The sequence below is a fragment of the Porites lutea genome, chromosome 8, assembly GCF_958299795.1.
Source record: "Porites lutea chromosome 8, jaPorLute2.1, whole genome shotgun sequence".
Lineage (NCBI taxonomy): Eukaryota > Metazoa > Cnidaria > Anthozoa > Scleractinia > Poritidae > Porites > Porites lutea.
Genome location: NC_133208.1, coordinates 21920892 through 21947582, shown reverse-complemented (window position 1 = coordinate 21947582; position 26691 = coordinate 21920892). Strand labels below are relative to the sequence as shown.

General features: G+C 40.6%; 2 protein-coding genes across 2 annotated transcripts; one reads left to right on the top strand and one right to left on the bottom strand.

Moving 5' to 3' along the window:
* Positions 1 to 1631: 1631 nt before the first annotated feature.
* Positions 1632 to 5516, top strand: LOC140946485 (uncharacterized). Its single transcript, XM_073395613.1, has one exon. The coding sequence runs from the start codon at positions 2603 to 2605 to the stop codon at positions 3908 to 3910; it is 1308 nt and encodes a 435-aa protein (XP_073251714.1). The 5' UTR covers positions 1632 to 2602; the 3' UTR covers positions 3911 to 5516.
* Positions 5517 to 7762: 2246 nt separating this feature from the next.
* Positions 7763 to 14585, bottom strand: LOC140945838 (14-3-3 protein gamma-like). Its single transcript, XM_073394883.1, has 5 exons — positions 14175 to 14585; positions 13868 to 14012; positions 10381 to 10544; positions 9003 to 9098; positions 7763 to 8320 (listed from the first exon to the last, which is right to left on the bottom strand). The coding sequence occupies exons 1-5, from the start codon at positions 14472 to 14474 to the stop codon at positions 8270 to 8272; spliced, it is 756 nt and encodes a 251-aa protein (XP_073250984.1). The 5' UTR covers positions 14475 to 14585; the 3' UTR covers positions 7763 to 8269.
* Positions 14586 to 26691: the final 12106 nt, after the last annotated feature.

The following is a 26691-nucleotide window of genomic DNA, read 5'->3' as shown; positions in this document are numbered from 1 at the left end:
CGGTTTTGTGATATGCTCATATTAAAAAGAGAGTGCATTTGTAGCAGTTAAAAGGGATGTGCAAATGTCTATATTAGGTATGTGAAACGGGTACCATTTGTCAATAGAAGTTATACAAAAGGGGTACCTTTTATGTCAAGAATAGTACCTAAAAGAGTCTTTTAAACCTAAGATTATTTGTCGATAAGCGTATGGCAAAGACAACAAGTTTTCAGGGTCGTGCTCAGAAAAGAAATACAATCGATAGCGCCATGTGAACGTACTGCTGAAGAAGCTGAGTTACATTATTTTTAATAAATGATAAAACCAGAGGATTTCATAGAATTTTTAGTACGACGCGACTGAAGTACATAGTACTGCTGAAGAATTTTCACTTGATTGGCACATCCCCCGATCTAGTCTTGATACATTCGCTGCAAAATTAACATTTCAAAAGAAAAAAACATATCGCATGTATACGTAACTGATTTGGGGAATGAACTAAAACACTTCCGATTAAGTATGATAAAAAAAAAGATGCCTTCGCTACATGTTTTGCTCGAGAAAATTCTGTACCTGAAGGTAAATTTATGGTCTATTGTGCGCAAATGATTAGACGTCTATACATTTCTTTTCTTTCTTTTTATTTTTCGCAAGATATTCACGCATTGACATTGTTATTGTCACCGTGGAGTAAATTAATTCAGAGCGGCCGATTTAAAGAGACCAGCCCGACAAAAAAACTGCGGGGAAAAAGCCACGTGTGTTCAATTTAAATGTTTACATTCACAGCTCCCTTTGAAATGACTTTGGGTAAGTGTTCGGCATTCTTTTTTACTTGTTTTGGGATTTAATTCATTTTTTTATGAAACCAAAATGTCAAAAATTGATTACTGTGCACTCTGCGCGAAGTTGAATCTTAGCCTGCTTGAAAAACCTGTCAAAGTAGTTACTAAAAATATCAAATGGAGAGGCTGCAATGGGATAGCCTACAGGATTTTATTGTTAATGCATTTACAGGAAAGAAATCGCCGTCGGGGGGTAATTCGATGAGTTAAAATCCCAAAGTGCTCTCTAACTGCGATAATCTGTCACTTTTCATGTAGATTTTGCGGTATCAATGAGGTGAGACGAACCAATTTCCGAGTCTGTTCTCTACATTTACCAAGGCCTCTTAAGTACCTTTAGCTGTTAAACTAACCAATCAGAAAGCGAGAAAAACAGTACCGCACCTGCCAAACAGAACACCGACCTCACTATTGAGATAGAAGACGCCATTTAAGAAAAAGATATTCAAAACAGACAATATTCAAATTTATGGGGATACAATAATCAAGGCGGGCAAAGTACAAAGTTAAGATGTGAGCAAGAACAGCCTGAAGCCCACGCAAAAAGGGCAAAAATTGCATGCTTGCGAATGAACGAGTCAAGCTCAACCCAGAGCCATATTGGAACCATATAACAGCCTGTCTCGTTGGTCTCAAAATAATACGCCGCATTATTGACACTGTGCCCCTTTAACAAACAAACATTCTGTATCAAAAGTGAGCTAAGCCGACCTGAAGCGGGGATATTGTGAACATGAATATTAATGAGACTTCCTTGCCGTAATCAATAAAAAAAGAAAGCGTTTTGATAGGTTTTGTCGTTTGCAGACAATTATTAATAATGGCGCTACTTCCGAGACTTAAGGTGGCAAAATGCGAATCAGCCTAGTATAAGTAGAACCAGATTTTTAAATGCCTCAAAGTGAACTCCTCATGGCTAAAAAGGACAGAAAAGAACCGCATCACGAACTGCAATAAGATGTAAGAGTCATTTGTCAGGTTTGAGCTAAATTGTCAGGTCTCATTTGGTGATTCTTTTCAGTTTGTTTTGATATGGAAATTAACGAAACTTCGAATTAACCGATAAAGCAGGGGAGATTACACCCAAGCAGTACGGATATATTCCACTAATTCACAGCATTGTTAAAAAAAAAACATAATTCGCGAGCAAAATACGTTGGTGGAAAGAGCGCTGATAGTCGAAAGCCATTATAATCGATATCAGCCGTAAAATGCGTGTGAAAATTAAAAGCACCAAGACGGAAAAAAGGCGCAGATGGCCTGTCAAATATTTTTCTTAGGACAGCCTTACACCTTTAACAAGCCTGTCTGAAACAAATAAGTCATCTATTTTTCTCCTTCTATTTCGTGTAGCTCCATAACTGAAGCAAGGAAATGCTCTTTCTCAATGCAAGCGACGTTTTCAGTACCTTATGACTAACTGGAGAATCGACAAGCTTTCGCCGGTGAAAAGAAATTGTAAGCAAGAAACGGAAAACAGAAATTAATCCGCGAAAATAAACTTTGGCTATGTAAGAAGGATATACGGACACCAAACGAGCTGCCTGAAGTAAACACCTGTCTCCAATAAAATTTTCGCGGTGAACTACGAAAGACAACCTCAAACCACCGCGACGCTGAAACACAAACAAAACGCTAAAACTCAAGACTTTTTTCCGTTAAAAAAAGAAAAAGGTACGTCTACCCGGCAGTGAGTGTTTTTAAACTACTCAAGAGAGACAAAAATTAACTTTACGAGCCGGAGAGTGGCAATAATATACTCCTTGGACACCTAGATGACGTCGAAGTCGCCGTTGGTTTATGTATGCGGTGAAGCGTTCTTAAATACGCCAACGAATCAGCCGAATAACCCCTCGCTTAGGGACATTGTAGTCAGCAATTTAGTGGTGCGATGGGCAACTCGAACGCATCCGAGGTCAGATACTCTCGACCCAAGACAAGAAACAAATATGGAATTGTTTCAAACGATCTCCAACGCGAGTGTATTTGTCTTCATCTTCAGTAAAAAGACACTAGAAGACAGCTTTTTTCTGAACCAGTATGGCATCGCTAAATCGTACAATGTTCCCATCGTGGGAATGCGTCTGACGAATTATTTTCTGCGGAATCCTTTGCCCGAACAGTTTTATCGAACGGAAATTGTCGATAATAGCGGAAACGAGTCAAACGGCCAAGTCGAAGCTAAACACGCGACCGGGAAAACAATCTCCCTGGCAGATCACCTAATAACCGATTTCAAAGCATCCATGGTCTATGGTCGAGATTTTCACAAGTCTTGCATCGAAAGATTGATCCACAAGGTAACTAAAGCGTGCGGAGCGAAAGAAAACGTAAAAACTGTTCCAGAACGCTCTCTCGAGAACTTCGCAAAAGTGCATATTGTGGTAAAAAGCAACGAGAAATCTCACCCGCCAACCAAGTGTCCCAAATGCGGATTTGTCGTTGCCAATTTCTCTCCGCCTAAGCTCCAGCGGGCCTCCAGTACAGGATCGTTACTTCGCCGAAGCCACACGTTCGAGCATCTGCCAACCGGTTGCCAGACAAACCAAAAAGCGCCCATACCTCGAAACCGAACGCCACTTCAACCCGCAACGATTCAAATTCCAAGTCCACATGCAGGCAAAACAACCAAAAAAGCCGATTCGCCTTCTTATGGTAACTGGATTCAAAAGCTGGACAAAAAGCAACAGGTTCATACGGAACTCAAAATTCAGTCCAGAGCCAGCTCGGAGACATCTTCGGAAATCCAACCCGAGGAACCAAAAGCGGCTTCGCCACCGCCGAAGCCTTTGACGAACCCGAAGGTTTTCCGACGCCAATCTCGAGCTACAAACGGCAGTTGGACGGAAAGACTTCGAAGCAAACTACGGCGACAATCAAGCTTGCCAGTCATTCCGACAACGTACCTCGTCACAACTCCAGATGGGTTTGAGAAGCAGATATCCCTCGTAAGATATCCGCCCGAAAAACGAGATCCGTCTTCGCCACGTAGCAGCGACGGAATGGCTCTTTTCTCCGAAGACGAAGATCAAGACACCATCCACATATCACGTGTTCCAAGCCCTGATGCACCCAGTGGGTGATAAAACTTGAAAGGGGGAGTACCCAAGGGAAGAAGTGGAACTTATTCCAACATCTGTAGTCCAAGGTGTATGAACTCGTATTAAAATACTGGCTTTAGTTAAAAATAACAGCTACTGTAATTTATAATCAGGATATCGAGATCTCTTAGAGGAGCTCGCGGGCTCAGGTCCATTTTTTCAAGGTGGAATAGCCCAATTTACAGTCACAGGTGGAAACGAGGCTGAAATCATGTTGTTCTAATGCTAACTAGTATTTTTTAGGCAAAATTAACATCTGAAAAGGGAGGAGGTTTAATATATCAAAACAAGGTCAACCTCAGCCTCACGCTACGACAAAGGCTAGGACACTAAGTTCACAACTGTAAAATGTTCAGTTTGCTTTCTGCTTACAGCAAAAATTGAATTACTAGAGAAAGATATTTCTAAAAAGATCCCTCGAGAGTTTTGCTTTTGGCCTTGCCTAAATATATGTATTATTATTGGTTACGTTCCATTAGGATGGTCCAGATCGGGATCGGGATCGGGATCTGGATCGGGATCGGGATCCGAGATCACTTAGAAAATAGCGTATCAAAGGAAAGACGAACCCACCCTGGGAAAGGATTCAAAGGTTCATTTCATTTACCATGGATCCGAGTGATCACTGATCCTAATATTCCAAAGGAACGCACCCTATTTAAAGGTTGTTTATTTGCCATGTATGCATGAATCATTTAGAACCGCATTCATCAAGTTTAAAGAGCAGTTTTCTATTAACAGTTGCAATCAAGTTTCAATCAGTAGATTGCTTTATTATGCATGTGATTGGCTCAAAGATCTCTCGTCAACTTTTAAACCAATCAGGTGTAATGCCAGAACAATAGCCTGTGTACAGACTCCACAGGCTACAGAACAAAACATGCTGATTTTTCCCGTGTTCTTCGCCAGCCAGGCATATATGCTTCCAGATGTGATTGGTTCATATGATTGCACAGAGTATTAAAAGATCTGATTGGCTAAAAAATCTCAGGCCACTCTCTCAACCATGCAATCAGAAGTGAAACCAAAAGTCACCCGTAAAAATGACTGCTTGGCGCCGGCCGCGCGTTTCCAGATGTGATTGGTTCATATGATTGCCTGCACGTACTGTGAGTGGACAGAGTATTGAAAAAAAAAATTAATCTCCGCCAATATTGATCAATCAGAAGTGAAACGCTTTGCGCCAGGTACGTTTGCTTACAGTCGTAATTGGTTCGCTGGAAAGTCCGCGCCAAGTACATGGTCTGATTGGCTGATAAGTGACTATTCATAGTCAGTTTCGGACTCAATCGAAAACAGCTCTAGAGTACAGTGAGTAGTCAGTACGTGAAACGCATGTTTGTCAAAAATATGGTGACTGTGCCTGGAAATAATAAAGTGAGGGTCTATATAGTCAACCAGGAGGCACAAAACGGAAATATCAATTTGGTTGTAGATTGTTGTTCATAATGAAAAAAGTTACCACCTAATGATGGCCCAAAATTATCACCTCATTTTTCTTGAAGGCTTTACTCATGAAGTAACACGGTCGAAAAGCTTCAAAGTAGGAGGCCGCCAAATTCCATTTTGCAAATACGTATTTTTGGGACGGACAATCGAAATGTTATTGGGGGGGGGGGGGGGGGACAGGGTAGGCATGTCCCGATTGCGCTGTAAAGTTCGCCTAAAAGTGGTCAAAACATGGCAAAAAGTGCTCAAATAGAGCTCGAATTTTTGAAAAAGTGCTTGGAATATCGAAATAGTGCTCGAACGTTGCCCGTAGTTTTCAATTATTTCCTAGCAGATGCTCATAAATATTCTCAGTTTTCTTAAAGCCCTCTATATTCTAGTAGGTGACCAAACTAGAGGTGAAACACCAGTGTGTTTTTTTTTTTCTCACGTGAACCGACTGTTCCCACGGTTAAAGGGATAACTGTGCATTTTTATGACAACAGTCAGGCGACAAGAACCCTGCGAGCAGTGATTTCTCCACGTAGCGTCCGGCCTGGAGAAACCACTGCTCGCAGGGTAGCGACAAGGTGGAATTATTCAAATTCGTGATAAGAGAATTTATCGGTTTACTGAAAACGTTTCGAAGACAAAATATTGCATTAAACATGTGGAAAATTGTAAAAAAAAGTGCATAAATGTTGTCCAAGAAGCTGTTGCTCCACTTCTGCTTAAAAGTCAAGAAAGTGCTCAAGAATGTTGGAAATGTGAAATAGTGCTCCAAATTCGAAGAAGTGCCGACAAAGTGCCCAGCGCAATCGGGACATGCCTGGAAGGAGGAAGAGAATTTCCCAGCCCCAAAAACTTTTTTCCTTAATATTTCTCTCGCATCAATTTTTTAGGCCAGTACATGAATATTTTTACGGCTACTTGGCGTGTGTTTATTTTTTTTTATAAGATGTTCCCTACCACGAATTTTTTTTTTGTACTTCACCCCCACTCCCCCATAACTTTTGTAATGGTCCGTCCCTTTCAAGATTCGGCGGTATCAATAAGTATTCTGTGTATCAATATTAGTGTTTATGTTCCATGTACTGGGAATAGAACAATAGCTCATTTGCATAATGACGTCATTTTACTACTGGGACCAGAATCCTTCAAGGTTTTAAACCTCGCTGGAATAACCAAATATAAATATGAAAGGGGAAAAACGAAAAGAATTCTGGTCGTAGTAGTAAAATGATATCATCCTGTAGGTGGCCTATTATTAATCATCTCTGTTTTGTCTTTGGCCTTTGAGCCTTACAATTATTCTAGTAAGGAATTAAAAGTTAGGGAAATACACTACGAGCAACGTAGTAATAGAATTAATTTGATCGAGGTTAATTTAAATGCAACACAGTCACAATTAAAAAAATTGATGCCTGTACTTACTTTAAGTACTTTCTTAATAAAGACATTGAGAAACATGTACATCTTTTTCGTGACTTCTACTAGAAGTCTTTTTACAGGCGACTTAGTCTCAAAACGTAAGGGTCTGGTGACTTTAGCGTCTTCTGTCAAGTGCGTCGTTTAGACAGACTTAACCCTTTAGTAGCGACTAACATCAATTTTCTCCTAACAACATCAGCAGATCATCAAGAGTAAAGGTTACGAGAATTACTAAATTGATTATCAAAGGGAGAATACTTTGATCTTAAACCAAATTCTCTCAACTATTCTTTAAAGAAATGTATGGAGATCAGTCTGGAGAATTTGTATGTGGATCTTGGGGTTAAAAAGGTTAATGGATGACTGATATCTCAGAGATGAAATGCGTTTAAGGGGCGCAGCCAGGATTTTTCCAGAGGTACACACAATTTTCCAAATCCCCTTGCCTCCCCTCCCCCACCCTTTGAAGTCCTAAACCTTTTCTTAAGTTCTTTGATTTAAGGTGAGGGTAGCGTAATTTTGCCCTACTTTGTCTACTGCCAAGACAGGCCGAAGCGAAAACAACACTTTCATGCTTAATCATAACTATAACAAAACTCTCAAATCTGATTGGCTATCAACTGTCCAGATTTCGGTGCTAATATGACAGTGTAATAGGACAGTATTCGTCATGCCGAAGGACCTGTTTACAAGGACGGAGGGCAACCCTGGTGCTAGGGTTACCCTAGCAAGAGGGTTACCCTGGCACTCACACATTTATTCTTTTTTTACACTACGTGTTTACAAGGCAGGTAGGGTTACCCTAGCACTAAGGTAACCCTACCTGAGTGCTAAGGTTACCCTCGCAAGAGGGTTACCCTACCTGCCTTGTAAATGCTCTACTAGGGATAACTCGCCTACCCAGGAAACTTTCCTACATCATGCACACCCTGGGTCTGTAGGAACAGGTTAGGGCAACACAAATAGTGACACACAAAGGATAACTTACATTTATTGATTAGCAAAACGACTACATTGCCTGGAAAACTGCACTTCCGACTCCAAAACAACTTGTTTCAATTGACACAAGATCAGAAATCAAACACATACATGCCCTTGGTTTACATGTGGACAAGAGTAAGACGACCCCACAACGGTTTCTACTCATCCACCACTAACACTTCATCACAAGCTTAGAAACAATCACCCAGGAACCCAACAGGATGTCTTCAACAGAATCATACTGGTGACATGGCCATTCCAGCAACGGTCTTCATCACAAATTATCTACAGTTAAAATCATCCTGCAGGTTTAGTTAAGATGGGGAAACAACATTCATCATTCAACTTTACATGACAAAATTTGGTTAAGGAAAGGTAGGGGTGAGGAAAAGCAAGCCATGGTGATCACTGCCTGGGCATACAAACGGTCATTTGGATTAATAATGAAGGGACATAGAATTTATTATCTGTTGAAATAGGCTACTTCAAAGGCAACAGCGTTCACTCCTTGTCCTCGTTCTCTTCATTTTCGCCATCTGCTGATGTCCACAACTGTAAAGAGAAAAGAATTACTACAGTTGAGTCTCTCTTGACGTACAACTCTATGTGATGGACACCAGACATCTCTTTAAGACCAAGACTTGATGTCGGTCCCAGAGGTGTCTGTCTTAGAGAAAGTTGACTGTATGAAACTAGCAGACGGTATTTTCCTTTTCAGGGGGGGAGGGGTGTGGATTGTTTTGTTGCCCAAAGTTATCCCTTCTGAGAAGGATGTCTCAACAATTTTGTCCCTGATTGTAGTCTGCCTTTATATTTATACTCTATTGGGAAATTTTAAAATCCAAAATTCAAATTGGCATTCACACTCGAAATCCGAAAACGGATTTCAACGCTGGTAAATCTGTCCTTGGACTTCCTTTCTTTCCTTCTTTTTGGGAAATCTGAAAATGGATTTGTTTTTACGATAAGCAGTCTCGCACTTACTCCCACTTATTGGCATCCAAAAGACTATTGTTCACAAAAACAGTTTTGCAAATTCCAGTTAAGAAGGAAATCTAGGAAATCCGGAGTTGGATTTCTTAATTGAAATCCACCTCAACAACGGATTTCTCGAAGTTGAAATCTGTTTTGGGATTTTGCACTTGATTGCAAAGTCCAAAATCTGGATTGCAAAATCTAAATCCAGATTTCCCAATCAAATCAATGCACCTCAAAATAATTACTCTACACTTACAGTCAAGTTGTCACGCAGTAGTTGCATTATAAGAGTACTATCTTTGTAGCTGTCCTCTTTCAGTGAATCAAGCTCAGCAATAGCATCATCAAAGGCCTAAAAGATAATAGGTCTTTATTTATTTTACATCGGCAGCTCGAACATGGTTGCTACAGCCAAAGGTTTCTGAAATTCCCCGACATTTTCCGACAAATGTAAAATTTCCCTGGCCAGCTAATTAACAATTCAACAAATGAGTCCTGATGATGGACCCATTTATTTATGAGTCAACTGCACTGTAAATGAATTGACAGTTCCTTAAACTGAATTCCGTGAACAATATTCTACAGACACAACATGTGTAAATACAACAAAAGTAGAGCAGGAAGAATAAAATGTACTCTTAAAATTTCACATTCAAAGACTTTTTTCAAAGACTTAAACTTTCACGGACTTGAAGTAAAATTTCCTGACTTTTCCCTGACCCTGAAGAATGTTTTAGTCACAACAAGTACGTGATCCAAGAAATCAAGAAACAAATGGAGCAACTTCAGAATAACTGAGTGAAGTTGCAAGGTCCACCTTGCTAGTAGGCTTTTCAAGAAAATAGATCTTGCTGTGTCCAAAACACATCGCTAAATAAGAGAATATTTTCACAAACTTTTAAATAGGCTTCTGTTATGATACCCGCGAAAGGTCCAAAACCAGTGAGATAATCGCACATGTTCAGAACGTTTTCCCTCATGTCATGTTCTGACATTGAATCTTTTCACCTTGTAAATAACACCCCCGTGAACAGCCTAGATATACATGGAGAACAGCTGAACTTCATGTACTTTGCGACTCCAAGGACTGCTGCACTCTGATTGGGCAGAAAAACACAAAAATTTTCTGGCACCAATCAGAGGCCAAAAAGACTGCAACTGTCTGGAACTATGTCCCCAGGGGCACTTTTCTTTGCGCCATTTATTCCAATCATTTAGACTTTCCCTCACCCCCACTATCTGCCCCTGAGTCTATGATGAGCCTCCCCCCATTTCAGGGGAAGAAAGTTATTACGCCTTCTTGATCTCTTAGTATTCCCCTATTCTTTACAACCAAAATCAGTAAATATTAATTGTTTTCCAGGAAATGTATTATTATACACAATAACTGCTGAGAAGAAATCTTCCTTGAACTTTTGAACTCAATCTAGGTGCCCAGAAAGCTGGAAATTGCATTTTAGGGCTGCAAAACTTTGAAAATTTTAGGGGGGGGGGGGCAAACCCCCAGAGTCCCCTAAAAGAAGGGGCCTACAGGCCCCTGGTTGTTACCATCCATCGGTTACTATATTCAAACCTGCTGTCCACTTCATTTATTTTATTGAAACCCCAGGGTACTGTTTAACCGTACAACTCACCTTCTTTGCCATAGCACAAGCCTTGTCAGAATCTTGTTTGATTTCATAATAAAAGACTGAGTAATTAAGTGCCAGTCCTAGTCTAATAGGATGTGTGGAGGGTAGTTTTTCCTCACTTTTCTGATTTGCTTCTTTGTAGGCTTCATCGGATTCATTTATCACCTCTGAAAGCAAAACAGTCGTTACATGAACATGTACAGTCTCTTATTACAATTTCCAGTGGAAAGTGTAAACTTCTAGCCAGAGTTGTAAGAAGGTGGATAATGCTATCCAGCAAATAAATCTCTATCCAACATAAGCATTGTAATGACTGATTGAATTCTCAATTAATCATGAATAGGACCATTAGGTTCATTTCATTGATACTACCAATGCTGTACTGATGTCAATATCCTGCAACCAAAATGCTGACTTGTCTACGGATCTAAAAATATGTAACTTTTCAAGTTTAGCTTCATTCAAGCAATTGTTGTAAATTTTTGACTCAGTCAAGGATGTGCAGGGCTCAAAATAACGACCAGTCAACGGACAATGTCCGGCCTGATCGTGGACATGACTGGTCAAACTCTCGTCTTGCCAGTCATTTTTGGATGCAAACATTTTATAATATTTTCCATATAGTTGTCGCGTAATGCATTCGCTCTATAACGCTGTAATGATTTCTTTTTTCTTTGGCTTTTTTTGCTGCTTTGCACTAAACCCTTTAAAGAAGAAGAACGCAGCAATAAATTTCAGTTGTCATGTTGTAATGAAACGCAACAAAGCGAAACAACAACAAACTGAGTTGTGGAGTAACGCAACGATGCAGCAGGTCGTACTGTACGTTCTGCTTTGCTGTGATCAGTTATGTGACCTTCTTTGGGAAAACATACACTGACTATAATCTGTTATTTGTTAGAAAACTAAAGGACACCTAACAGTTTTTGTCCATCAAACGTTTCACATCTACTTGTAAGAGGATTGTGAAAATCATCTTTGACGGAATTGGGGCAAATCGATCGCTCGTCCTGTACTGTTTCTAAAAACAAAAAAATAAAATTTAGCGCATCGATTAATTATAATACTTTCTTTATGTCGAACATGAATCTCGTTTGCAGACTCGATTCCAGAATTGTCTGATAAAAACTAAGCTAATAGAGAATGAATGTCACCTATCTCGGCGCTTAAATAAATAGCTTTATGCAAGTTTCTGTTCACGTTAATGAGCCCTTTGCGATAAAGTGTTGCACGATGACCCAAAAGAAAGCTCTACTGTATATTTATTGACTTCTGATGATAAATACGCTGTTTGTGGAACAAATTTCTTGCCAAATACACTTCTTTGCCGGAAATATTTAGCGACGTTTCTCCTTTATGGAGGAGACTTTCAGTCACGTGCCAGACAACGAAAAAGATCAAGTTTCACCGATATGGCAGATATACGACGAACCTTGGAGACTTCAGACACCCCCATACAATGATACTCAAGGTATATATAAATGGACGTGAAAAGAATGAACTAACAAAAAGAGAGGTTTTCCCAAAAATAATTAACGAGCGAATCCTTTGACAATGACAACAAACTTACCTTGAAAAGCTTCTTTGCCTACTGCAGTGCTTTTTTTACAAAGACAAACGGAAGAAAGATGGAAACGACTTCTAGACAGACACAGTGTCCGGTTTCCAAAAAACTCCAGCGTTACATTAAAGAGCTAAAACTTACTGTGCTCTTAGTTTTGACCGAATAAACTTTTTCAACATGGCGAGTTTGTTTTTACTTTCTCGTTTTCTTGGCTAATAAGAGGTATTTATCTGACCGGCCTAAATCGGGGTTTGTCTGGGCTAAAAAATATTTAGCCAGTCATCATGACCGGCGACCTGCTGTCCATTATTTTTAGCCCTGATGTGTCTGTACAATCGATTAACCACTTTTTTTCAGCTTTGGTTAAACTTTAATAAATGCGAGTCTGAGTGCGATGTCGTACTATTTCCTTTTGCTGAAGCAATTATTTTACATCATGTACTATTTTAAGGCAAAAAGCAAGGGCACAAATGTCATACACAACTTATGAAGGTGTAGTTTTACAAAGAAGTCGCCATTCTATGTCACAGGAAATCTTGTTATAGTTATGCAATTCATCTCCCAAAGCGTATTAAAAACTAGCTAAAATCCTAGAAACGCCAAGGCCCAAAGTCACGTGGAGTCACTCAAGCTTTAATCTATCCTTTGATTTGATTAGTCAATATCAAAACAAAAGGCCATGAAACAAGGACCATGAACAACTTCACCTTATCACCACTGTTTGGGTTCTTCAACTTTATCAGCAGTCAGGCACTTGGAGCTTTTTATGATGGTTATAGATAATGTTGATCATTCATGAATTATTAAGTTGAATCAGGGGGCTGTTAATGTATATGTAGCCAAAATTCTGGCTTTTATGAATGTCTATTATATAACAATGTCAGGTTTATTCATGTCGAGGTGCAAATGGCATAGTTTATCTCAGGCACCTTATATGAAGGTGTAAAGGTGATCAAGGGAAGGATGTAAGTAAATTGCAGTATATCATGAATTATTAGTTGACTTGGTTTAACCCTCAATCTGACCAGGGCAAAATTATCTGCATGTATTACATCATGGACAAAAAATGCCTCTTGTATGAAAGGAATTAATGTCAAGGTAGCCTTTCACCTTGTTCTTATGTATGCGGTTGTTTATAAATCTGCTAAATTTTTTTCATTTAGTTGTCCTTGATAATTCACTTGAATTTGCCATTATTTTCCTGGACCTTTCACTCTAAATGTCCAGAAGGGTATGGTGTAGCCGTATAGATCTTAAAATTTAGCTTAAAAACAAGTCATTTTTGGCTTAAAATTGTTAAAAAAGGGATAACAACATGGCAGGCAGGCAGACAGACAAGATCTCATGCTGCAAAAGAAGTTGCCAGGATTGTCAATGATGTTAAAGATGATAGTGATGTCTCTTCTTTTGAGGGCAAAGTTGGACATGATGCAAGCCATAAATTTTTCAGCCTAAACTAGCCTAACCTACACTCTTATAGAAAATTTAATTATTTTTAAAATGGTATATGACAGGCCATATTGAGTTAAAATAAAAGTGGCCTCAAAATGGCTACTATTATTCAGTTAGTTGTCAGATTAAGGATCAAAATCCTACAGATAGCCGCAGAAATTGTACTAACTGCTTCACACAGGACTATTTACTGATATTTTTAACATTACTGTAAAATCTATTGCTGGCTAATTACTTGAAGTGGTCATCATGTCGAACTCGAGCACGTGAAGCACGGAAGATATTTATCACAAACTGTCAGTGAGTGAATGTGTAAAATTAAGAGCGAACTAAAGCAAAGCTTTCAGAAGACTTGAGAACCCGAACAAATTAAAAATAATTTAAAAACTTAATTTCGAAAATCACAACGTACGCGTATATGACAATATTCATCCAGCTATTTTTCCCCGAAAGCATCTCTACAAGCTGACGTACCTTTCCTTCTACCTTCATCTGCAACCTCTGCTTCGTATCTCAGGTAATCTCCCTTCATCTTCAGGTAGAAAATGTGCGCCTCTGCATCATCAGTCTCAGCAGCACATTTGATGAGAGAAGGGTCCTTTTCCTGATCCAGCAAATCCTTTAACGTAAGAATCCAGATTACCACAACATTTTAATTCGATCGAGGGATTAAGCTTTCCTTCATGGAAAGAACACCTCCAGAGACCACGAGCGATTACTAAGAGCTTACAGAATACTTGACTAGACTAGGAAAGACAAGCAAGAAGGGGTGCGAACTTACCAGAACTTCCTTGCAGACTTCGTTTAATTCTTTCTCCACTTTTTCCTTATAATCCTTTATGAGTTGAACTTTATCATCATTCGTTGCTGAGTGTTTCTGCTCCATGGCTTCGACCACCCTCCACGCGGAACGCTTAGCTCCAACCACATTCTTGTAGGCTACAGAAAGTAGATTTCTCTCCTCGGCAGTAAGGACAGGATTTTCTTCAACTGCATTCTTCATAGCCTCTGCCATATCTTCGTATCTCTCTGCTTGCTCAGCAAGCTTTGCCTTCTCTACCAACTCTTCCCTGGACGGCATTGTTTTCAAAGCTATAAACTAACGCGGATCAGCTGCCGGTCTTTCAAACCTTTACGATAAAATTTAGTTACTATCCAATATGGCAGCAAAGGCGTGCTTCAGCAGATTCACTTGCGGGGGGTCCAGTATCGCCGTGGAAACTGGTGACGTATTTCATAGCCGCATAAATTAGGGGCCGACCATTTGACTTTTGAGGTCGGTGGGTACGTGTGGGCCGTTTGGTTTGTGTAATAATTTTTTTTCTCCCAAACTTCTGGTGATGTAATTTTTTTCCGAGACATACAAAGCCATTTCTTTGCAGGATTTCTTTTCCGCTCGAAATCAGTCTGCAGGATATTTTTTCGGAAATCACCCGTAAGTTTGTTATCATTCGCCTTATCTGTACGCCCGGTACCTCGAAGTTTCAAAATATGAGGCCAGTCCCGTTCAGTATCCCTTTATTCACATTTGTTTTGCTACAGCGGAACCTTTCCTTTGGTACACCTCTGTACAAGGGACATTTCCAATCAGGGGACACAGTTTGGTCGCGGAAAAATCACCTCTCATAATCTTTGTCTATTTTGAAGGGACTCCTCTATTCTGGGGACAGGAACACTTTTTTTCTGGGTCCCAAAACCTGGATTTAACCTCCATTCACAGGGACCGCGGAGGGGGAGGGGCTGGTAGGGCCGCGGCCCCACCACTCTTTTTTATGCCCCCGCCCCCACTTTTTGCGCTAAAAAGAAAAATAATTAAAATTAAAAAAAGACTTGAAACAAGTTTTTTCCGTCTATATTCCGCTATATTCTCTGTATTTTTCTCTGTAATTTCAAACACCAGGCATTTTGTGGGGCTCCTGTGCTTTTCGCGGTAATTGTGCCCTGGGGCCGACTTGCCCCTTGATCAAACGCCATGCCTTGGCAATTGCCTTGGCCACCCCTTCGCTTCGTTCGGCAGCGTGTTTTGTACTTCCAGCTCCGCCAGAGTTTTTTATCAGTTTTATCAGACGAAATGAAGATTATTACTAGCTTTTTCAAGCCAAACAAAGGTGAGTAGTTGTTTTGAGTTGATAAAAGTTTTATGTTTTGTCTTTCTCCTTTCGAATCAATGAAATATTCGATGGCAAGAAGAATTACATTACTTGAACAGTGAACGGCCATAGGGCTATTGCATTTAAAATCCGTACCCCCCGGTTGAGGAATTTTTAACCATTGCAGTGTGCCTTGGGTTTTGGCACAATTGTCAAGGAGTCTATGAAGGGGATAACGAGTCGGTCAGCGAAACATTACACACAGGACAAATCGTACTATCCTGTCCCACAATCTACCATTCCACTTTCATTTCACCCTTATTTCACCTTTACCTCCTCAGAGACAATTTCAAAAGGGAACGACCAACAAAGTATTAAAGAATGGGTTGAGAACTTTCGCCCTGTGCGGCAAAGAACCGTTCGCGGTGAGACCACAAAGCGACAAAGCCGGAGCCCTGCCAGCCCCCAGCCGTATTGTGCTTCGAAAGGTAATTTTTTCTGGAGATGTCATTGTACGAAAGAGACCATAGCGATCGCGAAGAAGAGAGAGATTTGCCTGGCGTCTTACGCAAAGTGCTGTTGATGAGGAAAATGTTACAGCAGTTGCGCGCTCTGCAAGTGATGGTGCGTGTAACTGGTGAAGTAGTAGATAAATATGACAAGGATATTGACATTGACAACGACAATGATTTCAGTGAATTTAGTCTGTTTAGTGAAGTCCCTGTTAACCTTGCTTGTACAACAAGGTCCGGAAGAGTTGTACGGGCCTATCTTCGGTTGGATATTTAGCGTATCTCATATATATCGACGTTTAATTATGGTGTCCAATTCATTATAATAACATTATCTACTTAGAACCTGGGACAGTCCACAGCGCTCCAGGTGCTCTTAAACTTATCTACATTTTTTTTTTATTAAGTCACTAGTGGGTAAAGGCACTTCGAGATCTAGCTTGTGGAATAACAGTGCTCTTTAACGCTTCCGAATTTCTTTGACACTAATTAATGAATGCGTTTTTTGAATGCAGAAGTACAAGAATATAAAATTGAGGAAATATTTTTAGCTGAGACATGGCCAAAAAACTTACCTGCTAGCTGCGAAATGGGGGAAAATTAAGTTGATATATAGCTGAGATTCAGGGACCCTCATCCTGACGCTCGGTCAAGGGACACGTATGTAGCACTCAAAAACTGACTGACCACAAAAATCGCTGACAAGTTTAAGTCTTCACTAGTCGCAACGGCAAAAGCTTTTAAAGCATGAACTATCTCAATTAAATCGATGTAATACACTTGTGGGAATTCAACACACAACATTCAGGAACATTCCAGAGATAAGTTAATCGTGATTTTTTATACATTATCTAACTGCTTGAATTAATAACTGCAGCAGATTTCGAGCCAGAATAAAAGATTTAAATATACTGTTTGTTGTTTAATAATTATTGAAAACCTCCAACCCAAACTACATTCAGGGGACACTTGCGTTGGTCCTGTGATTTGCCCGAAAGGTTGGGCAAAATCGCTGCCCAAGAATGCAAAACGTCCCAACCTCCGGTTGACTATCATAGCTCAAAAACCTCCTCATAAGTAATTTGCTCAGTGGTGTCGAACATCTCATGACTGTGTGAAAAGTAAGCCTACGTGTAGCCATGCCCTTCCGTCCCCGCGAAGAAGGAAAAACGGCGGAAGGGAGTTTTCCCTACTTCCGGGGGAGAGTGCGGCTACACGTAGACTGTGTGTAAAACAAAAAGGCAGTCTGGAATTTGCCGGTCCCCAAATTTTTACGAACCGTAAAGAGCCCCCCAAATTTCGGCGAACTATTTCTTTTCCTACCATAACTATTTAAAAGCTTGTTCGTTTTGCCGAACCTAGGGGATGGGCTTTTACAGGGAAGTCACCATGGCCATGTCGATACTTTTCTACTTTTGCGTTTCCTTTTTACGCTGAACGCCGTTACAAGATAAGAAGCAAACCTTTTTCAATTTCGCCTGTCTTCATTATTGTTTTTTGGTATCCTGAAAATGTCGCTGTTTGGTCCTGTTTTATGAAGGGAAGCTTTCTCCTAGCTTCCTCCTCCAAACCCTCCTACAGGGGCTCCTGCTGAATCTCGTTCCCAGGGCTCTCTCTCTTGCCATGAGGGGAAACAGAGGGAGGAGGGAGGGTGGGGGAGAAAATACGACTGACTAAACGCCTACTTGGAAGTCTACATCTGCTTTAATGTTACATAGGATATTTTCTCCGTTTATAACACGAGCCGCTAATAATATCTAGCCTGATTTTTAGTTCACGCATCCCATGAATTTCAGTATCATGAAGATAGGTCGTGTGACTCCGAGCACAAAAAAACACCCAAAAAGGACAAAAAAAACAAAACAACAAAACAAAAAACAAATAAACAAACAAATAAGAAGTGGGAGACTCCGAGTAAAGGATCAGATCAGTGCAAACAAGCTTTTGTTTTACATGAAGTGGGTACCATGGCGTAATATAATGCGGGCTCTCGTTGCCTTTCAACTCTTGCAGATGATCTGCAGATGATTCACCGAAATGCGGTGAGTTAGAGAAATAGCTTTTAATTATGTCCTTTTTAACGGGGCTACCGTCGCTAAAGCCTTAGATGATTTTTCTTGTCAGAATGTCAGAAAATGCTAGGTTTTATAGTGGGTCATCGAATATCAGTAGGGCAGTGCCATTGGTAAAACATCCAACCGATCCTATGCAGTAGAACCTCCATGTGCGACAACCTTTAGTTAGCGACCCGGGAGGGCGGGGGAGGGGGGGGGTTACTGCCATATATGGGCTATTTAGGTATGTGCCGCTGTGAAGGGTATGGTTTTCAAGCAGTTTACTCTAGGATAGGGTATATAAACCAGACACTTGGGTCTAGAATAGGGTATCATTTTTCAGGAAACTGATCAGTTGGTTGAAGATTATATCTAGACTAGATAAAGAGCTACTCTAGGTTAGGGGAGATTTGGAGAGTTTACTCTAGTATAGGGTAGCAAAATCCAGCTTAACTAGCTCTGGTATAGGTTAAGGGTTCTAGGGTCCCAGAGGCACATCCCCACACAGAAATTCCTAACGTACCCCCCCCCCCCCGGGTTAGCGACCACCTTCCATAAGCGACCCTCTAGCAAAAACACCAAAATTTCCCAGTCAAATTCCCGTGGTTGGAAGCTCTCATAAACTGCCACCTCTGATAAGTGACCACCATCGTTTTTCGGGGTGACAGTTTTACAATTTTGCATTGTTTTCTACCTCCTCGACACTGCTGGTTTGCAGGTGACGTCACGGGGCCATGTTGGTGGTTAAGAGCAAAAGTATTTGTCCCCTCTGGGAACTAAACTCTTTTTTCGTGTAAATTCTTCGAGAAAAAATTCTATTGTGGTTTCAAACCAAGAATTGGCCTGATCAATATATTCTTAGTATGTACTACACTCAGAGGGGTACTCAACAAAGTTTTGAAGAGGGAGGCTCTGCCCCGAGGTCCAACCCCTTACCCTTAAATTTACCATTTTTAACAGAAGAGGGAACCCCTTTTGTACACCTCCCATTGACAAATGGTGCCCCTTTCATGTACCTAGATATGTTTAGAGCTTTACATACCTTTCAACTGCTGTAAATGCACTGTCTTTTTAATATGAATTAATCACAAAACCAGAAAGTTTTCTTGACTTTTTCGCAGCCATGAAATGCATCTGTTAACCCCTTTGGGCCTTTTTACATACAAACAATGATAGATCTCCCTACCCTTTCATATACCTGAAGCCTGAAAAAGACACACCTTTTGGGCAGAGCTTTCTCATACAGGCCATCATAGGGAGTATTTCCCCCCTTGATGTATTTCAGGAAGATACTCCTTTTTTTCCTTCCCACTCAAGAAGACAAAAGTAGACGTGGACCTAGGATAAATACTGACCGATTTCCTAAACGAGCACCAAAGGCGCAAGCTTCTAGTGGGGTCCAGGGGTGGGCACCCTAAGGAAAGTTTTTTGATTTTTACTCCTTTAAGTCCCCTATCCAGGGTTTTTGAGTCATTTAGACAGGATTTCAACTTGGAAAGTGTTTTTTATTATTAAAATGTATTTATAATGAAAAATGTGACCAATTTCTCTAAAATGCACCTGAAAAGGAGGCTCTGTTTGCAGGATGATGAACATACTGAGTCTCTTAAGATCGAATCATGAGAATACTTCTAATTGGTAGCCACTAAAGTAAGGTAGAATTATAAAAAAAAGAATTGCCCTAGGCAAAAAAAAATTGAGACAGAGCTGTTTACCCAAAGGACATTTGGATTCAAATTTTGTCAAGCCTAAATGTGGCATTTTTACTTATAAACTTCAGAGGATTTCATTTGACACTCTTATCTATTACTTCTTCTTTACAGGATTCATGTGACGTTCTTCTTGTAATTTCAATGTCTTCTCAACTTGTTCAATATGTTATCGTGAGAGGGGACCTTTTAAGGCTGTTGTCATGGCCAACAGGTGCTGTGATAGCCCAAGCATGTCATGCAAGCACAGCTGTTCTTTGGACATATCGTAATGACCCTCATACAATTGAGTATACCAGTGAACTAGACCACATGCACAAAGTTGTACTAGAGGTGAGGCATGCCACGAATGTTACGTTTTGTTAGAATCAAATGATGGGTCATACGGGTTAACCTCCATTACAGTCAGGGCAGGTCAAGCGTAATCCCCAAGATTGCGTTAATGAAAATATTATTCGATGGTTGAATCTGCTGGTACTTGCAGATTTCAGTTTCATCTCTGCACTTCTGCATATGTAATGAGGAGTTAATCCACACACAAGGTAGCTGTGAAAACAATTCTTAGTAATGAGTAGTCTTTTGGCATCAATCACTACCTGAAAACCTGGAAGTGATTTTGATTGCCTGATTGTTGAGACATTTGCATAGTTATGGGTAATAATTTTTTTATTATGAGAAATTTTGCGGGATAACTGTCATTTACATACAGATTGTATGCTGTGACTTAAACATTACCTTTGGATTAAAAAACTGGGACTCAGTGGGTTTTTGATTAAAGCATTTTTTTGGTTTTGGCAGTGATTTTGTTAGTAGTCACAGTACAGTAATTAGAGTAGGCTGGTTATGAAAGGTGACAAGCTTTAAAGATAAAAACAGCGGTGCTGCAGATCCAGTTGGGAGCTCCCCGAACATGCACAATCCTTTGTTTTTTGTTCACAAATTGTGATGGAATAACTTAATGAGATGTTTTTGTAAAGGGTTTGAACCCAGGAGTCATTTCAAAAGTAGGTTGAGTTTGATCGTCTGGGTGAACGTAGTCCTGAATAGGACGCTTGTTGACAGTGACTGACGTTTCGACAACCTGTGCGGTAGTCATCTTCAGAGTCAAAGTGAGTTGTATCATGTCAGCTGATGGTATTATACTCTGGTTATTGATCTGATTGGTCAAATACGCCACGATGTTATTGGTCATCTGTCAGTTAAGCCGTGATGTTATTGGCTCTGAAGACTGGTAATCAGTAATTGGTGCGTTTCGATCCGTGATACAACTCACTTTGACTCTGAAGATGACTACTGTACAGGTTGTCAAAACATCAGTCACTGTCAACAACAGTCCTATTCAGGACTACGTTCACCCCAACAATCAAACTCAACCTACCTTTGAGATGTTTTTATTGGTCAATGAGATCAAAATGATAAAAATGCTATTGAACATTGTGCTCCTTCAAATCCACAAAGGCATATAACAAATTAATAATGTGTTTGATGGGCTTCATAACCTTTCCACTCTCAGAACTATGGTCACAGCAGTTTTTCAACTAGCGAATCTTTGAACTTCCTTTCACTTCCAGAGTAAAGTGTAATGATTCTATTATCTTCAGTAATGAGCTACCATAAACTGCTCAGGGCTTATACATCTTTGTGAGGGGATTTAGAAGGTCTTATAAACAGAGGGGCTTATATCCCAGGGGGCTTGTAACCAGAATAGAAATGCAAAAAAACATACTCTATTAAACTCTTCTCAAATTGAAAATTCAATACAAATTTAGTATAACTATAGTTAAAAAAAGAATTCTTGGTGGTCTGGTGGTTTTCAACAGAGCAAATGTAAACAACTGTCTATAAACTAAAAAGCACTTCAAAACAAACTATAGCATTGTTGATCAAAATATGTGTTACATTAACTGGTTTTTAATAGAGAGGAGAAGTGTGACGTCACATTACCATGGTAGCACTATTTCTGGATGACAACAAAACCAACGATGACAGCAATGAGAACGGCAAAAAATATATGTTTATATTAACAAACAACAACTTTGCACGTGAATCACGCTATTTTGTACATTTCTTTGCCATTGTTGCACCACTACGACACTGGAAACTTCCTAATTTCACGAGCCCGCTTTATGGAGTTAGTGAACAAAACACAAAAGTTGTCTCTGTCTTGTTTTAAACTTAGATAACAATAGACGCTGTCTCAAGGAAAATTTTGTCAATTTAAATGAAATTGAATAAGATCGCTGAAGTTTGAAATAATGCGAGTAGACTTTTAAATGACTGTATCGCTTTGTTGTCATCCAAAAATTTTGCTACCATGGCAACGTGACGTAACGACTTCTCCTCTATGGGCATTAACCCTTAAAACGTCAAAATAAATCGAATTCATTTCAATACAAGCTAGAGGGGTCCTTATATCTGAGAGGGCTAATGATCGGATGCATTTTTTGTTTACAAGTATATGGGCCTACGGCAGTTACAGTATTCCCCGTATCAATGCTTTAATTCTTATCTTCAATAATAATGGTTTTCATTCAGGCCTCAAATCAAGAGGAGTTGGAAAAGCTGTCACAGGATTTAACAGCCAGTAAAATTGATCACAAACTGTGGGTGGAACAACCAGAGAACTTTCCAACTTGCCTTGCCACCAAACCTTATCCAAAACAACAGATCCAGTCGTTCTTTAAGAAACTGAAATTGTTTAAATAAAGTTCCATTTATTCAATTTTTAAATACTCTTATCAGACATAGTAGGGGCGGATTTATTTCAATGGTTACGTTTTCGCTGCTCGTTTTTCCATTTTTGTTTTACCACAAACTCCGGCGTTACCAGGCGAGCAGAGGCTACATTTTCGGAAAACTAAGACTTAAGACCCAGAAAACTAAGACCCTGACGAACTGGTCATGAAAGTCAACAAAATGTGAAAAGTGACCCTTAAAACAGGGAAGGAGTACTTAAATTACAAGGAAATAGAAAAGAACAGCACGGATAAATGAAATGAAGAAGATCAAAATGGATTACAATTTTTAGCTAGGACCCGGAAAACTAAGACCCAAAGAACTAAAAGCAAGGAGTGTGACTTGCCGCCATTTAGTTAGCCTGCGAGCAAGCTCTCCGTTTGGGGATATCGTGAAAAGTAGAAGCGCGAGAGAAGACGCGAAGGCGGGGGACGGGGGAGAGAAAGGCCTCGGCCCCTAGCTCGCGCGTTCTCGCGAGGCTTTCTTCGCTCGCCCAAATAGGAGAGCTTGCTCGCAGGCTACCATTTCGTGCAAGATGGATAAGGAGAAAACGAGAACAGCGATCCGTTTTTTAGAAACACCTATTTTCAATAATAATAAATAAGATAAAAGCAGAAAAAGGCAACAGTTTTGTTGACACTCGGACTTCACCCATTGACCGGGAAATTATAATGGAAGGCAGACTTGTGTCACGAATCAGGTATGAAGAAGGTTTGGTATGTTTTCTTTGTACGCTCGTTCCTCAGCCCGAAAAAGATGAAAGGGAAGTATACTTATAATTCTTGGTGTATGTTGGTGTGTTTAGCGGGACAGAGATTGAAGTTAAAAACGAAAAAGTTTTCCGGGTCTGAGGTCTTAGTTTTGCGGACACCCGTGAGAGCTGGCGTGAGAAAAGTAGCACGCCAGCTCACACCCCGAAAATGTGGACTCTGCTCGCAGGGTACAAACTCGTATGTTCGAAGGCAGAAGACATTGCGGGTTTCGTCTGGTCGGAAGGACGATTCATGTAAAAAAAATACGGTTTCAAAATACCCGAATGCGTGTCAACGGGCCGAGGACTTCGCCAAAGTATTCGACTCGGTGCCACACTGGCGACTGCTTAGCAAAGCCAAGAGAGAATAAGCCGATTACTGTGGAGTACTACGTAATAAGTCCTTTGGCCTACGAGTCGTTTCGCTAACGTCCTCGTCTTATGTCGTTGCGCTAAGAAGCGAAATGAGCGCTGCGCATGTCTATGCTTTGTTCTCTCAGCCATGATACCAAAAAAGTGCTATAAGCATGTATATACCCCGTGCTTTCAGCCACTGTCAGGTAAAAGCAGTTGGGGAACTGACCCAACACGTACTCGAAACGACTTCAGAAGTTAGCAAACAAGACGTTGGCGAAACTACTTGTAGGCGAAACGACCGTAAGCCCAAGCTTTAACACTTCCCCACCGATCGTCCTCAGCGTGTAGTCGTTAATGATCGTACCGCAGACAGTTGCTCTCCAGTTAAGTCTGGCGTATCACAGGGAACTATATTAGGTCCAAGTTTAATATTGCTCATTTACTTAAACGAACTACCCGACGCAAACTGTTTGCTGCGGACGAAGCTGTCATCTACAGGAAAATTGAGACAGACGATCAGCATACCCTCAGACCCCCGTTTACACGGTATCGGGTAGTTTCGCCCGATGGCAGTTCGCAAAGACTAGGTCGCGTGATTCGCTCGATGTGTATTTGTCGTTCTTTAAGCCTGAGAAATAGGAATAAGCCAGAAAGATAGTGAGCGCCCATGTGGACTCTAAAGTTAACTAAAATAACATCTCGGAGAAGTAGGTTCACCTTGCTGCAGCGTCTGTTGTGTGTTGTATGTGATCGGGCGAATCGACTAAGTCCAGGCGAACGCCTTCGGGCGAATCCACTTTCGTGCGAAACGGCCTCAGTTCGTTTACACGGACCAAGACAAATTCTTGAACAGACAAAAACATACACGGGTCCGCATTTCATTTGCACGGGACCAGCGTAACCATAAGTTTTAAACGGCAAAGTGTGCAAGCTTTTGACCTGCCGAATCAGGAGAAGGTCAAAATTTTTGACCGGTATGGTTCCCCTTTAAGCGGACTCGTGTAAACACCTGACCCAGCTGTTCAAAAGTTGGATAGCGCTATCCACCTGATAAATCACTATCCAACGGATAAGTGTTAGGGAAACCAACTGCGCTATCCATTAGATGGTCATTTATCAGGTCGGGAGCCCATATTATCCACCTTTTAAATAACTAGGGCCGGAAGGTGCAAGTTTTTGCACAGTTGGCGCATTAAAAGCCAGTTACGTGCCTTCTGCCCGTGTAGGGGGTATCAGAATGACCTTAAACTCCTCAAGACTCTGCCGGGCGCCCGGGGGGTACTCAACAAAGTTTTATCCGAGGAGGCTCCGCCCCCTCCCCGCCACTTACCCTTTTATACACCATTTTTGACAGAAAGGGTACCCCTTTCCTATACGTTCTATTAGCGAGATTGGCAAATGCGTGGTACCCCTTTCACATACCTCGGTTAGAACTTTAGATCCCTTATAACCGCTGTAAATGCACTGTCCTTAGAATATGAATAAATCACAAAACCAGAACGTTTTCTCCACTTTTTTCACAGCCATAAAATGCATCTGTTTATAGCCGTTTTGGGTTTTTCTACCGACCAAAATGACAGATTTCCCTATTCTTTCATGTAATTCATCTAGTGAAATCCCTTTCCTTTCATTTACCTGGGGCAGGACTACGTGACGAACCTCTCAACGTGTGCGTGGGAGGCGGATTCGCACTGGCAAAGTGCCACACTTTACGTCTGAGGTTAGAAATAAGTCAATCAAACTCTGAATCTGACTTCCATACACCGTATGTTATACTGCTACAGAAGCGTAAGGCTTCATAAACACCTTGGGGTATATACATCTTGTTAACTGAACTGGAACAAGCAGCGTAAAGAAGTACAAAAGAAGGCAAATCGCTAATATTGATGTAATTCATAGCTATTTACGTAATAATATGCTACATGAAATATAGTGAAGCGTGAAACGGAGAACATTAAGAACTAAAGTTTTGGTCGTAGTAGTATTTTAAGTTACCCCCTCTTTTAAGCACACCCCCTTCCCTTATTCTTTTCTCTTTTTACCCGAAAAATTTGAGACGACGCACATGGAGCTTGCATCTTCGAGCAAACAGGGATGCGTGGGTTGGGAGGGTGAGGTTTACATAAAGACACCACTGGTCTATTTTTGGCAGTGGTTCCGTCTGTTAACTGAAGAGTGACACTCTGTAGATGTACGTATTGGGAGGCCGAGAGACAAGGGCCTTTTTACTGTACCCTTAGGTTAAGCTTCAAGACACCATTCTCAGGCGCGGACCACACCGTTTTACGGAAATCGGTCACATTTTTCATAATAAATATAATTTTGATAATAAAAACACTTCCAAGGTTGGAATCTGGCCAGTATCCTGTCTGAATGACTATGAGATCCAGGAAAGGGGACTTTAAGGAATGAAAATCCAAAAAATTTTCTGGGGGAGCCCGTCTCCGGACCCCCCTGGAAGCTTGCGCTTTCGCCGCTCGTTTAGGAAATCGGTTGGTATTTATCCTAGATCCGCGCCTGATTCTCCGTCTAAACCCCTAACCAACAGAAAAAAATATACAATTATTCCTAGCGACTGCGTTGGAGTTCTACGGAAGCGCTTTTAATAATATGAAGGGACCGTCTATTTTTGACAGAAATCGGAATTGTTCTTTTGAAAATCGGAGTTTGTTTACGTCCCAGGGGCCCCACTCACATATTTTAATGACGGAGGGGTCCGAAGGATTTTTTTGGGTCTGACATTTTGGCCAAAAGGGATTTTTTTGGGTCTATGAAAGACGCCGGGATTTTTCTGGGTCGCGAAAACAACACAGAGATTTTTTTGGAAATTGTATTTTTCATCAGCTCAAATCAACAATAACATAAGCGCAATTGATAGTTTTGTTTTGACCAAAACCAAAGTTGAAGTTGGCATGTTTTAGCTTTCCAGAAGATGAATAATAAAATTTGCTGATGCAAAAACACTGAGGGATTTTTGGGGTATGCTAAAAAAAGTAGGGATTTTTTTGGGTAGAAAAATTCTGAAGTTGGGATTTTTTTGGGTATAAAATATGAACCCCCTGTCGGACCCCCCCGTCATTAAAATATGT

Coding starts and splice junctions, on each gene's coding strand:
- LOC140946485 (XM_073395613.1), top strand. CDS start 2,603: ATGACGTCGAAGTCGCCGTTGGTTTATGTATGCGGTGAAGCGTTCTTA.
- LOC140945838 (XM_073394883.1), bottom strand. CDS start 14,474: ATGCCGTCCAGGGAAGAGTTGGTAGAGAAGGCAAAGCTTGCTGAGCAA. Junction 14,013..14,174: donor AAGTCTGCAAGGAAGTTCTG/GTAAGTTCGCAC, acceptor CTTACGTTAAAG/GATTTGCTGGATCAGGAAAA. Junction 9,099..10,380: donor CTTGTGCTATGGCAAAGAAG/GTGAGTTGTACG, acceptor ATTATCTTTTAG/GCCTTTGATGATGCTATTGC.